At 39.5% G+C, this 15,278-nt stretch overlaps 1 protein-coding gene across 1 annotated transcript in view; it reads right to left on the bottom strand.

Annotated features, from left to right (window-relative positions):
* Window positions 1-2,858: 2,858 nt before the first annotated feature.
* Window positions 2,859-15,278, bottom strand: part of PRCC (proline rich mitotic checkpoint control factor) — a 36,999-nt gene continuing 24,579 nt past the window's right edge. The window contains exons 3-7 of the mRNA XM_072647280.1: window positions 14,676-15,263; window positions 9,627-9,722; window positions 8,081-8,224; window positions 4,806-4,871; window positions 2,859-3,346 (exon numbers count right to left, since the gene is read on the bottom strand). Of these exons, the coding sequence (XP_072503381.1) occupies window positions 3,260-3,346; window positions 4,806-4,871; window positions 8,081-8,224; window positions 9,627-9,722; window positions 14,676-15,263 (981 nt within the window). The 3' untranslated portion in view covers window positions 2,859-3,259. The remainder of the gene's footprint in view (window positions 3,347-4,805; window positions 4,872-8,080; window positions 8,225-9,626; window positions 9,723-14,675; window positions 15,264-15,278) is intronic.

The raw sequence follows: 15,278 nt of genomic DNA, 5'->3' as shown, positions 1-15,278 counted from the left end.
TGATCTCTAAGGTGTGAGAAACTTTTACAAAGCACATGGTACACTATGGCTCCTCCTCACTCCTGCAAGCATGACCTTCCACGCCTGTACATCTTCACTCACTTCACCATCAGCACCTACTTCAGGGAAACCTGAATCAAGAGAGTTCAGAATGGTTTCAAGATGGGACATTTTAGTGCAGATGGGAAGGGCTAAGAATAGGGCAAAAAAGTAAAAAGACAGAAAGGGAAATAGAGAAGTTAAAAAAAAAAAAGGCAGTCACAACAAGTGAAACTACACAAAGGTTATATCATCACTGAATTGATCACTATCACTACCACTGCCACCCAAAGCCTTCAACCTTAATGACCCCCACTAGGACTATAGCTAATAGGACCCTTTCATTATCTCCTGAGGATATTTGTTCTTCCTGGGGGCTATTCTTGCCCAATTTCCAATTACCCAGCTTGTCTGAGTACCAAACTGGGGCCCCTCACCCCAGGCAAAATGTCTTAGAATAGGAAAGGAAAATATCTGTCATCTTTGCTTCACTCCACCAAGAGACAGACTACTTCCCAAGCAAGGTTGCCATCAAACCACTGGTGGGTCTTTGCTCTGGCTTTTCTTCTACTTCTCCTTAGTAACTTCACTTTGGTTCTTGCAATTCCAACATTTCCCCCCCTACTTTCAGGACCAATTACAAACTTCTCAAAGACTTTCCACCAGTCCTTGTCATCAACTTCCTGAAGCTCTATCTTACCCAAGCTTTTCCCCCATCCCCCTCCTCTATTATCCCTGCTCTATACTAGCCCCTATACTGACAAAAAAAAAATCTCCCCATCACCAGTCTTTCTCCCCACATTTTCATGAGTCTCAAAAAACCTTCCCAAAAAATTCTGCCCAATTTCAAGCCCAATTTTCCAGCATTAATGTTTCCACATTTAAGTTCAATGTTCCCTCTTTTCAACTCAATGTTTCTAACATTTCAGTCAATAAGATGTTTTTTTCTATTTCCCCTCATGTTCCTTGAAGTCTGAATTAATTTTATTCTGCATCCCAAACTTCTATCACATCATCTTTCATGAGATTCAAAGGCTCAACTATTAAGTATCAACACAAAAACTATTGTCAACATATTGGGAATTCAAGTAAAATTCAAGTAAAAAAAACAATCAATTATTGTGATCTTAAATTTAGAGCTGGAAGGAACCTTGGAAGCCACTTAGTCTAACACACTTTCAAAGATGAAGAAACTGAGGCAGAGACCTGCCTAAGTCATTATGGCATCTGTAGCCTTTATTTCTCAAGGCAAGCCTCTTCACTCTTCAGTCTATTTGTTCATCTATGAAATGAGAATAATAAATAGAACAGAAATAAAAATAGAAACCATATGTAAAATGCTACAGAAAAATTAAATGACAGAGCTAAGACTTAAACCCAGGTCCTTGACTCCCTCTCCAGGGTTCCTTCTACTTCTCCAAGCTGCCATCTTAGAGTGACAACTCAGGAATTAAGGACTCCATTTGGTTAAATCTACAATGTACTAAGTACAAAAAAGGATTGGAAGTGGGCAGTACCATCTAATTTTGGAGGCTTCTATGGATAAATTGGATCATTTTGCACTCTTTGGGCCTGTGAATCTGCTAGATGTTCTATAGACCCAGTGCATCAGCCCTTACTGCCCAACCATCACTGTCTTCCTGCATAGAGACTGTGTATACATTGCCAATGGATGGACTGACTGTCAGGTAGACAGAGCCTGAGTGCCCCTTGTGGACCACATGAACCTGTCTGGCTCCAACCTGAAGTAGGTCAGATTTCAGATATGCCCACGGTTTTCCTGTAAATGATGAAACTCTCCTCTATACTTAATGAGAAACAGACTCCTAACTTACCCAGGGACATAAAGCCAGGGATATCACAAAGCATTTGCCTGAGTCCTGACCGTTCCATTTTCACACATTCCATCCTGGTCATCACACCTCTCTAAACCACTCTCTTGACCTCTCCCCAACTGTCTGAGGTTGACCCAAGAATTATTCAACCCTACCCCTGCCTGCTCAAAGAACAGTCACTCCTTATAGCTCACTGGGAAAAATCCTGTCCTATGCCTGACCCTTCCCCCACCCCTTCCTTTATAATGAGATTCCAATTCCCTACAACTTTCTGTACTAGTTCACATTTCTGTAGACAAGTTCCCTCAATTATTTATGTATACACATAGCTTGCACTATATATACTTGAATGTTGTTCTATACTCCTAACTGAACTCTAAACACTTAAGGGTTGCAACAATAGTTACTTCATAGTACTAGGGACAGAGCTTATAACATAGTATCTACTACTAATATTCCCACAATTTACTGCTCTAATAGGAAGCAAGCTGGAGTCCAGGGACCTACTGCACTCCTTTAAGGGATGGAAAATCTTAAGTTACAAGTATGAAGGGACCTCCAAGGTCATTTGGTCCAGGCCCCTGCCTCCAAGCAGTTTTCAAATTGGCCCCAGACTAAAAACCATTGATGCTCATTTTAATCATTAGAGAGTTCAGCACCTCACCTACTCCTAGGATTCAAACTCTTAAAAGTCAGATAGTTCCTTCCTTTATATTTAACCTCTCAGGTGGCAGGGTTTGGAAAGGCAAGCAGGAAGTTATGTTCCATGACCCCAACTTGAACCTTCTCTCAGCCACCAAAACCTCCCCTTAAGTGGCAGGGCCAAAAGAGAAGCAATCAATAAGGAGGCAACCCAGGAAGTTATCAGAGAGTACTTTACACAAGGTACAAACAAAATTAGGAGCAAAGAACAACAAATAAAGAGGTGTGGTTCAGAGAAAGGAAACCACACCAGAGGAGGAGGAAGGGTGCAGGGTAAGCAGCTTCTGTCAGGATGGATGTTTTATTTCAACAGACATCTTTGTTTTTGTTTAAAAAAACAAAAACAAAAACAAAAAAACAAAATCCAGAATTCAACCAGTCATTTCACCCTGTTAGGGAGCCAAGTTCCCAACCTAGAATTCAACAGTTGTTTCTGGAAGAGTCACTTGGGAGTCTTTGTTGGCCCCAAGAGATGTGGAAGCTGCATTTTCTAAGTTTTATTAAGAAAATGAAATCCAATGTGTTCCTTCTCAAGGAGGTGATGGCTGGGGCCCTAGGGAAAAAGGTCCTGGACTTGGAGCTGCTGGGGCTCCCAAAGGTGTTAGCTGGGAAGGACAAGGCCAGGCCACCTTGTACTGGGGAAAGGGGAAGATGGGATCCTTGAGGAAATCAGTTCCAGAAGCCTAGAATCCATATTTGGCTTGGGTTTGCCGACGACTGAGCTTGTTCTCTGACCAGGTATTCTTCAGCTCCAACTCTCGCTCCTTAGCCTAGAGTCAGGAAGAAAATTTTAGGAAAAGATTTAGTTTACTAAAAGTTTTTTCTCTTGCCCCTGGGAGATACCTGATTCCAAATTTTTCCATTGTGATAACAATCCAAAGCCCAGATCTCTACAGGCCCAAGTAGATGGGAAAGTCACACCATGTTTTTGGGTGAGGGTGTTGAAATGATTTACTAGAGGGCATGTAAACCTTAAAATACTATCTAAATGTGAATGATGACTAATTATAACAATACTGAGTAGCTATTTACTTTCCCCACTTGTCCCCTAGCTCAACTGCTCCCTGCTTCCTCCTAGAAATGAATAGCATCACTCACCCATCTAAGAAGATCCTTCCCCCCCAAAAAACAATGCCTGACTCTTACTTTTCCTGGAAGCAAGTGACAGAATTTTTGTTTTGTAAGAGATTCTCATTCGGTTATAAATCATGTAGCCACTGAAATCCTGCAATAGCTTATTTTCCCTAATGGTTGCAGGGCTAAGACTAGAGACAACGATTACATCAAAGATCACTGAACTGGGGAAGGTGAAAATACCACAAGAAAAATGAAAAATATTTGCTATGGGTATTTTACTTAAGGAGATCATATTTAACATTTCTGCCTCCCCTACAATGCCTAGCATAAAGTCTGACATGCTAAAAAGAGCCGAGTATAATATTAATGGCTGATGTTTATAAAATGATTCAAGGTTTGCAAAGCACTTTATATTATCTCATTTGTGATCTCAAGTTGAAAGAGAGTTGGAAGAGTTAGGAGAGTCCTAAATTCAACTCCAAAATCTGACTGAATTCTGGACAAGTCTTTTAGCCTTAATATGCCTCAATTTTTTGTATAAAATGGGAGAAAATACTTACCTCTATATGGGAGAAAAAACTAGCCTCTAAAGAATGTTTTCAGAAAAAGTGATATGTAAATGAGCTACTCCTAGGTATTCAAATATTCAAGAGTTGCTATAAAGTAATATTCAAAACAAAAACAAAGACATCCCAAAACCACAGAGAAATTAAAGGTTATTTGCTTTATCAGATTTACCTCTGTTACTGCTTTACTCTGGTCCTGAGGTGACTAAAGTGTTAATTACACAAGCATAATTCACTTTTTATGCACTAAATGTGCTTCTGAAAATTTGGATAGAAACTGAATTTTGGAAAATCAGTTTTGAGGAGGAGTCAATTAGTTTAAGGAATCCTATGAGGGAACCTTTTAGAAAATGGCTTGCTTAAAACAAAACACATATATATATACAGGATTTCTTCTGGAGGTTAAAAACGGGGTGACAATCCCAAAGGAAACTATCGCCACCTAGTGGCATAGCTGTAAATTAATTTAGTGATTAAGGATGGCCACATTTCAGGCAACTTCCCTCTGCAGAACCTGATCTCAGGCTTCAAAATAGTGTCCAAAAGCTATGTGAGTGGGGAGGCTGAGGTCCTTGCCCTGGCTCACCTGGTGAATCAGATATGTGATTTGGTGTTTTCGCCTCTGCTGGCCTGTTGGCTGCTCACCCTTCTTCTGTAAGGTAAAGAAAGAAACTGTCAGTCTGGGAAGGCAGATCTCTCCAAAAGTTCCCTGACATATAGAGCTGGTGCTAAGATCAAGAAAAAATTCAGAATAGATATTTAAGAAATTATTTGGTTGTAGCTCTTGGGAAGAAAATCAGCTGAAAACCCAGATCTGCAGCTGTTTATTTTAAAAAACAATGAAATTAGATCACTCGGCAGAAAATTCAGGTTCACTTAGCATACTTGCTGGAGCTGTCCTGGTTGTACTGCTACCATGTTAGATTTCTCCAATACAGACAGTGGCCTCCTCTTTCCTAAACTGCAGTCAGCACACCGAAGTTGTCTTGGACTGTCTTCTTCACTCAACTCCAAACTGCCTGGCTCTTATTTCCAACCCAAAAGCTCCTTCACCAGTTGATCTTTTCTCTTCTGCCATCTTCCTGGGCCATAGACCTAGAAGATCCTCTTGCCCTTTGGCTCACTAGACTCTCATCATTCAATTTGCCCCTGGAATTGCCCTTCCTTTGGGAAGTCTTTCCAGTTCCATCATGTGAAAGCCAATCATTTCTTTCAATTTGCAACTCCCACAACTATAGCTACTCTCTCCACCTCCTATCCCCCCACCTCTATGTCCTATAAATCTCCCACGGGGGTCCACCCAGAGAACTGGGGGTACTCTTTCTGGTTACTAATGAAGCTTCAGGTAATAGTAACAAAATCAGATTTAGCAATAAACTCACTGAGGGCAGAAACTGCTGGCTATTTCTTTTGTATATTGAAAAAATACTGTTCTCCTTAGCATATAATAATGATGCTACTGACCTACCATTAGTGGATGTACCTTTTTTGTTTTATTTTCAGTAAATGATGATGGATTTATGTTGCTCCAACTACATCCTCCTGCTTAATATGACCTGGGACATTCAGATACAAAACAAATGGCTAAAGGCACCATCTGTGCCTTCCTTCTGTTATTTCCAATTTATCCTGCGTATATAATGTGCTTTATCCACAGTTGTTTGCATATTGTTCCCTCCATTAGACTGTGAGATCCTTGAAAGCAGGGACTGTCTTTTGCCTTTCTTTGTACCCCTAGACTTAGCATGGAGTCAAATGTCCTTCTCTGCCTGAATGAGATTAGTGATACATCACCGATTTATATTTTCAAACATATCCCTATGGTACAGAGAAGTTAAATTACTTGGTGATCTAGCTAGTGTTTGTCAGATATAAGATCAAATCCAGGTCTCCCACACTCCAAGTCTTTCCCTCTAGACACTAGAGAATTTTCAAGTCAAAAGCACCTCTGAAGCCACCCAGTCCAATACATTGCTGAAAAAGAATGTCCTCTGCCTCTGTCCTCTGACCTCTGACCTGCCAAGAAAAGAATTCCACTACATTCCAAAACAACCCATCAAACTTTTATATAGCTCTAATTGTTGGGAAGTTTTGTGTTCATTTTTCTGATATTCTCAATGTCCATCCATTGTTTTTTGATCTGCCCTCTAGGGCCAAGCAGTGTAAATTACATCCTTCTTCCATGAGGCAGCTGGAGAGCTACCTGGACTCATCTAGCATATACTGACCTTGAGTCTTGTTTCTCTAAACTAAACTTTTCAGCACTTTCCAACTAAATTTTACAGGACAAGGCATAAAACCCTTTACTATCCTGCTTACCCTCATCTGGATACTTCAGTTTATCAACATCTTTCCTAAATGTGTCCACAAGATCTTAACACAAGACTCCACACAGGATGAAACCAGGCATGAGCATGGCAGCACTATGCGCCTCTTAGCCCTGGAAGCTATGGCTCTCTCAGTATAGCCCCAAATCCCACTAAATTATTTTGCTGGTTTCCACATTACACTTATACTTATATCGAGTTTGCAATCCATTGAAATCTTCAGTTCTTTTTTTCAAATGACTATCTAATCAACCTCCCCTATCTTGAACTTGTATAGTCTATTTTAAACACACTAATAAAACTTTCCATTTATCCCCCCCCAAAAAAAATGTTTAGTGAATAACTGTGCCCATGGAATGGAGTCAACACAAACTGGAGAGAAATAAAGCTTATGGCCTTGATCTCATCACTGCTGTGCTAATGCAGGGCTTCCAATATTTTTCTCTTTCCATGTTAGATCAAAAATATCTAAATCTGATGCTGCACATTGTGGGGTACAGGGATCACTCCTACTCCCAATGATGAAAACTGGCACAGATAGAGCTGTGCTTATAGGAAGGCAGTGGGGCACAAGGACAACACAAGGCTTGTTCCAATAATGGAGGAAAGAGGAAGGACAGTAGCAAAAGACATAAGTATACAGAACTCAGCATCTTAGCTACTGTGACCACATCTAAAGAGAGCTCAGTTAGCATTAGATTCAACAGGGTAGAAAGAAGGATGTCAAAGTGGGTTGAGCAATATTTGGGAAGGAATGAAAAACCTGTAACATCTTTCTACAGCCATAACCTAGGTTGGGGAATACTGCTCTCTTATCAACAACACATTGCATTTGAACATGAGTTCAAATATTTAATATGCACTATCACTGGTATAGTTCTTTTCACAGTAAATAGTTGCTTGCTAAAAGTTCTGTGAAAACACCACGAGAACACCTGGGAAAAGGAAACATTTCTGAAACTGTTTTCAGCACCCCACAGATACCAAAGAAAGAGGGAAATTACCCATATGTACAAAAAAAAGGTTCATTCTGTAGTAGCAAAGAACTAGAAGCTATGGGAGTGTCCATAAATTGGGGAAGGGCTGAACAAATTGTGTTATGTGAATGGAATGGAATAGTACCATGCCATACAAAGTTATAAAAAGGATGTTTTCAGAGAAACCTAGGACAATTTATATTTAAAAATTGATGCACAGTGAAATAAGCAGAGGCAGAACAATTTATACAATATAAAGAAAAACAACTTTGAAGAACTTAAGAACTCTGGTCAACGGGATCACCAGCTAAGATTCCTGAATACTTATGATGCAGCCATGCCGCTCACCTTCTGACAGAAAGAGCATCAGCTGAAGCAAGATATAGCATGAGGCCTATTTTTGAACTTGGCCAATGTGCTCTAATTAACTATGCATACTTGTTCCATGGGTTTGCTTTTCCCTTTTTTTTCCATGGGGTTGTTGAAGGGAGGGAGGGAGAGGAGGACTAGCTGTTTCCAACAGCTCCTAAGGCTACCCACCAGCCCTCTCATTCTACCTTGCTGAATGACTTCATGGTTTTTTCTTCTGTCAAGGACTTGGTCATCCACTGCTGGGCTCCACTGAGCTGGTCATCCCCTTTGATCTCCACAAAATTAATCTCCTCCCTTCCCCGGTTCCTCTTGCCCTGAAGCCGTTTAAACTAGGAAAGAATGTAAATTAGAAAAGTTACAAGTAGCCTGTAAAGGAGAGTGAGACAAAGGCTAGGAGGCAAAATAATTTGGATCACTTGGATTTTTAGTGAATTTTACCCTAAATGCTGCTTCCATATAATATACTCTTTGTCATCTCCTCCTTTCATTTCCAACTGAAGTGCTACTTCAGGAAGCCCTTCTAGATCCAGTGCAAGAATGGCTGAGAGTTAGATGCAAATATGTGAAAGTCTGCACAGGGTCAATTACATCCAATTTATATTTAATCTAAAAACACCTGACAGAACATTTTCAGGATTTCTCCAATGAAAGCTGTTTCTCCACAATTTTGTCTAGTTTTTTGTTTTTTTGTTTTTAACTCATTTAGTCTTACTAGGCCAGGTACACATTAAAAGTATACAGGAGAGAGGGAAGAGATACTGAGTTGAGTAAGAGTTGTGAGAGAAGACCTTTGCAAAAGAAACTAGGCAAAGGATCTCAGGAAACCTGGCTAATAACTGCTATTTGTTGTCTTTCCGGAAAAATACCAGTTACACACGTAAATACGAGTTACCCACTTGGGGCATGAAGGGGGAGTTTTAGGGCATGAGGGCAGACAAATAACCCAAATTACCAAAAACCTGAGTTGGATCCAAATCTGTAGTCCAATCACCAATGAGAGCACTAAGATAACCTCTACCTGCTTTTGAGAAGGGAATTATTTCGATATCATCACAATCATAATAAACATAATCATGAGGATGGTAACGCTGGAAAGGGTGAACACATAACTCAGCTTTAGACATGAAAAGATAAAAGGAAGAGAAGCAAATTTTAAAAGAACTTCTATGCAAAGAAGTAACTTTAGTTTCCACAGTCCCAGAAATTTCACAACTATCCCCAGAGGGTCACAATTTTCTTGTTCGAGAAACCCTGTACTAAGCACTTCAGGATGGTCTGTGTGCCTTAACCCAAGTAACAGTCTGACAAAGTGCTTAGATATTCATCACTAGTGGTTGATCATTAATGGATAATTTTTTTTAGCTATAGTAACCTATAAAGGTCCATTACAAAAGCATAGAGGGGCTGTTACATGTTATTGATGGAGATAGGATAAATATCACTAACTTTATGGGTCTTTTAAATGAAAGTATTAAACGCTAGGGCTATGAAGGCCTCCAGATATGGACTTGAAGACCATGAGGTACATAGCCTCTTAGCTTCCTTTACATGAATTAAGGAAGGCTTCCTAAAGGAAGTAGCACTTCAAATAGCCTAAAAAACACAGCTTGGGAGAACATGCTTCTGGAAAACAAATTAGCTAAGAAACCCAAATCTCTTTTAGCTTCTGCTTTCTGACCCCAGGGATGGGGTCCTTGAGTCAAAATTAATAAAAGTAGTATGTTAACTTACCGCTTCATCATCAATGAAAGAGGCGTCTGGGGTAATCTCCTGGGGGGGAGCTAAGGCTGGATCAGATTCAGGGTAGTAGCCACTACTATAATAATCCTAAAGCCAGAATAAATGCAATTTAATTCAAACATTTATTAAGCACCTAATATGTGAAAAGCACTGTGCCAAACATCTGGATACAAAGATGAAATGAGACATCAACCTTTACCTTTACAAATCTTACCTTTACTTATACAAGTCTTTACAAACATTACAAACTGATTGGGTATGAGGGAGAGAGAAAACATATATACAAATAACTATAATGCAAGGCCAAAAAGTGATACATGGGAAGGAGAGACCTCAGCAAACTACTATGAGAAAGTCAAAGAGAGAAAAATAAAAAGGTGTGTACAAAGGGAGGGTCTACAAGGCATTTCAAAGGAAAAAGAGAAAACTTAAAGGGAGTAAACATCACCATCTTGGAAACAACTTGTTTTATAACATATTTACTATATTCCTTTAGATCTCTATATACAAAGGAACGAATAAATTTCAAGAATAGGGGATTAAAGATTAGATTATCTTATTTTAACCATATTTTCACAGGATGTCAAGCTGATAGGAAATCAGAGGTTACCTAGGCCAGTGATGTTAAACTCAATCAGAAAAAGAGGTTGAGGGGAACGACTACACTGTACAGTTTAGTCTGTTGGCCACAAATTGAATCAGAAAACCACATATTAACATTATTTAAGTTTTATTGTATTTTTGGTTGCATTCAGTGTTGTACGCTGCATATCTGACACCTGATACAGCCAACCTCATCATTTTACAAGTGAAGAAATAAGAATTATAGCATGGTCAAGTGTTTTATTCAATGTAACAGAACAAGGATTTGAAGAGAGGTCTTCTAAACTCAAATCCAGTGCTTTTCCCATTATACCATTCTGACATTTCTTTCAGAAGGACCCATTAATACTATGCTTCTGAGGTATAATACTATGCCTTTAGCAGAATGTCATCAGATAAATATCAAGGATTTTTACAACTAGAAGGGATTTCAAAGGCTCTCTTTTAAGAGTTCAACCCATGGTCAGAAATTAATCCCCACTATGCAACACCTGACAAGTGCTCACCCAGCCTCTACTGGAAGACATCCAAAAAGAACAAGGAACTCACCACCTCCTGAAGTAGTCTATTTTGCTTACTGAAAGCTCTAAAATTAGCAAGTCTTTCTTCACATTAAACCTAACTCTCTGCCTTTATAACTTCCATCCACTGTTCCTAGTTCTATCCTCTGAATCCAAACCAAACCATTTTAATCTCTCTTCTATATAGCAGCCCTTCAAATACCTGAAGACAGCTATCACATTCTCCCTGAGCCCTCTCTTCCTCAAACTAAACACCTGCAGTTCCTTTAAATGATTCTCATGTGTAATGGACTCAAATCTTTGTTGCCCTCCCTGGATATTTTCTGACTTTCAACATCCCTCCTAAACTGTGGCCCCAGAAATGAACTACAGTTCTGGCCTAACCAGGGTATAGTATAGTGGGATTATCTATTCCCTCCCTAGACCTGGACACTATGCCTTTACTAATATAGTTTAAGATCACTAGCATGCTGTCAACTCATATTGAGTCTGAAACTCATTAAAACTCCCAAATATTTTTCATAACAAATTGCTTATTTTTTCTTTTTTAAAAAATTTAATTATTTGTTTTCAGTTTTCAACAATCACTTCCATAAGTCTTAAACTTCCCCCCTCCTCCCCAAGACAGCATGCAATCTTATATGGGTTCTACACATACATTCTTATTAAACACTCATGACAAATTGTTAACTATGCCTTTGATATTTAGTATTTATAAAGTTAATTCTTGAACCCAAATGTGAGACTTTACATTTATCCCTACTGAACATCATCTTGTTTAATTCAGCCAAAATTTATAGCCACTGAAGATCTTTTGGGATCATGTCATCCAGGGCATTACCTATCCCAGAGCTGTGTTGTGAAACTCTGATAAGCAAAACATCTCCCTTCTGTATTTGCATCCCTAATACCTAGCACAGTGCCCATCATATAGCAGATATTTACTACATGTTTACTGACTGATTAACCTATGCCTTTATCCAACTCTGACACAAATATTAACAGCACAGGTCAAAGATCCCTAGGATCTTTCACTGGAGAACACCACCTGCCAAGTTGACATGAAATCATTAATGACTAGTCTTCTCAGTGTAGCCATTCAATAAATTCCAAATCTACCATATTATACTTTCATCTAGCTCTCACTTCTTCATCTTTTATATAAAAATAGCACAAGATACTTTATGAAGTGCTTTGTTAAAAATCTAAGTAACTACCTATAGCACTCTCCTTTTAGTAACCCTGTCAAAAAAAGAACTAAGGCTAGTCTAGCATGACCTATCCTTGATGATGTCACAGTGGCTTTTGCAATTATTTCTTTTTCTAGATGTACTCTAATCATATCTTTAACAATTCATTCTTGAATTTTATAAGAAACTGAAGTTATGTTCACTGGCCCAAAGTTTGCAAGATCTCTTCCTTTTTCTTAAACTGGGACACTTGCCTTTCTCTAGACCTGCAGTAAGTTTCCTGTTCTCATAATCTTTCAAATATTACTGAGAGTAACTATTCAACAGTCACAATAGAACGTAGGTCGTTGCTGGCCCTCTACATAACTATTTCCTTGGTTCTGTTCCTTATGAGATGACTCACTAGACTGCACAAGTTGAAGATCAAGAGTTGGAAGACATGTCCAGAGAACCTTTCACTCTAAAAAAGCACAGAGTAATCCAATACTAATTCCTTTTCTTCTCTCTATGTTGTCTTGTGACAAAAGAACAGAAAGAGGGCAAAGGTTGCTTCAGACATAAAACAAATCAATATTCAGAAAACAAACCAATACACTATGGTTGTTCAGAATGGATAAGTCAAGAATCTGTGATTCAGGCATGAAAATTCCTTCCACTACCACTAACCAAAACCAGTCTATATTTTAGCAATTAGTCTTGGAGTTGTCTAAGTTTTAGAGACGTTAAAGGACTTGCCTATGACTAACCAGTTATTAAGTGTTTTTGTTGTTCAGTCCTTTCAGTTGTGTCCGACTCTTTATGACTCCACTTGGGGTTTTCTTAGCAGAGATACTAGAATAGTTTGCCACTTCCTTCTCCACCTCATTTTACAGATGAAGAAACTGAGGCAAACAGGGTTAAGTGACTTACCCAAAGTCACACAATAAGTATTGGAGACTGGATTTAAACTCAGAAAGCTGAATCCTCCTGCCTGCAGGCTCGGTACTCTATCCACTCTACCACATCGCTATTCCATTTAGGGTTAGAATCGGACCCTAAAAGTTTTACAGGTACAATTTGAATTCTGGCCCAGCCACTCCCATGAGTCACAGAGTTGGGTAATTCAGTGGTCCCTCTTCAAGGAATGTATACCAAGCTGTGGCTATTCCACAAAAAAGAAAAGTGAAAGGAACCTTTCTGGCTGGTTAAGCTGGAGAGTCACAGTCCTCATGAGCTTCTCTCTCTCCTGCCCCTGGAGCTCCTTAACTCCTACTCCATTCCTAGCCTACATGTTTCCTAGATAAATAGTCCATTTTAAACCAAGAGTTGAATAGAAAATGAGACTTAGTAACGTAGAGGTGTAGTTCATTACAAGTAAATGAAAAACATGAAAATAAAGATATATACAAGAGACAAAATTGGTAGAGGATTCTTCACTTTACAAAAGCATCTACAATATAGTGACTTTCAATAGCAGGCTTCCCTAGTACATAAAAAAAAAATCTGGGGCAGCTAAGTGGCGCAGCGAATAGAGTATCAGCCCTGGAGTCAGGAGGACCTGAGTTCAAATCCTGCCTCAGACACTTGACACTAGTTGTGTGATGTTGTGCAAGTCACTTAACCCCAACTGCCTAGCCTTTCCCCCTCCAAAAAAAAATCCACCAATGAAAGGCTGGTTAGCATAATAGATAAAAGAACCCTCCTCTAGGCCGGGGATATTTTGTTTAAGTTCCACCTCCACCATTTACTGGCAGTTCTCAATAGGAGTTTCCTCACATGTAAGTCACCTATACCAATAAACTACTGGTCTAGGTTCCTATCCCTATTCTAAAGAAGACACATTTTGAATACAAAATTCTCCTTTATGACCACTTCCCTCTATATTAAGTCTCTTTCTATTAGTATGTAATCTCCTTGAGGGCAGGGACTATCTTTACTTTTTTGTAATTCTAACCCTTCGCACAAAGCTTAGCATAATCCTCTATTACTTTGACTTAAGATACTTTTTTGCTGAAGAGATAAAAACATTTTAAACCTACAATTTCATTTTTCTTAACATTCTTAGGGAAAGAGAGAATGGTATGACTGTGGTACTCAAACTATATGCTGCACCTAAGATTTAAAAATTAAAATTTAATTGAAATAGAAACATCTTTTCAAACTTTCAGTGAAGCCTGAAAAATAATTCCCAATTTCCCCAACATCAGAGCATTATCCTTCTCAAAATCTATCCAAAAACCAGGCACAATTAACACAGACCACCCTAAATCTCAACACACCATGCTGCCTGCCACCCTCTCCAATCCCATTTTTATGCACTAACTTCCCATGGTTCCCAGAAAGTCTTTCTGACTTCCACTCCTGTATAACGATTGGAGTTCTGCCTATTTATCCTTATTTGTCCACATTTCAGAAGTATATCCATCTCTATTATTTATAAAAAAGCAAGGAATCTATATTTGTCTGGCTCTAGAACTAACCCAAGATGTTAGTATTGAGTTCTGCTTCTAAAGTACTGGAAATGCTCCATACGTTACGAGACTTTTTAAGACACAGAGCAAATTTTGGCCAATGTTACCCTGAATTTTTTTTATTGTACTTATTGTGGTCTGATAAATACAGTAAAACAGATCCCAGAAAGGTTTAATTTAGCCAAAGTAGCATAAAACATCAAAGCAGGAACTTAAATATAACCTCAAATCTATAACATTCTATATAAAAGTCACTCCTTAACACTTTTCACCTACCTGATAGTAAACGCCAGTAGCATTAGCATCACCATATGTAGGGAACTGGTTGTAGGGCTGACTGCTGTAGTCCTCCCCAGGCTTAGGAACCCAGGGGGCCCCACTTGAGCCAGCCACCATCTTGAATTCAAGGGGAGCATTGGCCGCATCGTCCTGAAAAGTGGGATCTGGCTCTGTGCCTGGGGGTGGCTCTTCAGAAGCAGCAGGGACAGAGTAAGGGTATGGCTCAGCTCCAGGAGGCTCAGCCTTGTCTGGAAGGGAGAAGAAGTTCTCAGGGGCTACTTCCTCATCACTGTCATCCTCCTCTTGTGTGATCTGCTTTGTCACCTGTAGGGCAGCACTCTTGGCAGCTGCTTTGATGGCTGAGGGTGATGGAGTAGTAGTGGTGGCACCCACAACAGGGGCAGAGGAGGAAGTAGAAGAAGCAGATTTGGTCTTGGGGCTTGGTTTGGAGAGTTTGCTGTCAGCAGAGCCATCAGTGGGTTTTCGAGAGAAAGCGTAGGGCAGGAGCAATCGGTTAGTCTCTTTTGTGGTCAGGTTTTTGGGTTGGGGAAGCAAAGCTGATAAACCTGTCCCTTCACCAGATCCCTAGTGAGCCAGGAA

The sequence above is a fragment of the Notamacropus eugenii genome, chromosome 2 (genome assembly GCF_028372415.1).
Source record: "Notamacropus eugenii isolate mMacEug1 chromosome 2, mMacEug1.pri_v2, whole genome shotgun sequence".
Classification (NCBI taxonomy): Eukaryota; Metazoa; Chordata; class Mammalia; order Diprotodontia; family Macropodidae; genus Notamacropus; species Notamacropus eugenii.
The sequence above is the reverse complement of the archived record's forward strand: the minus strand, read 5'-3'. Positions and strand labels throughout refer to the sequence as shown.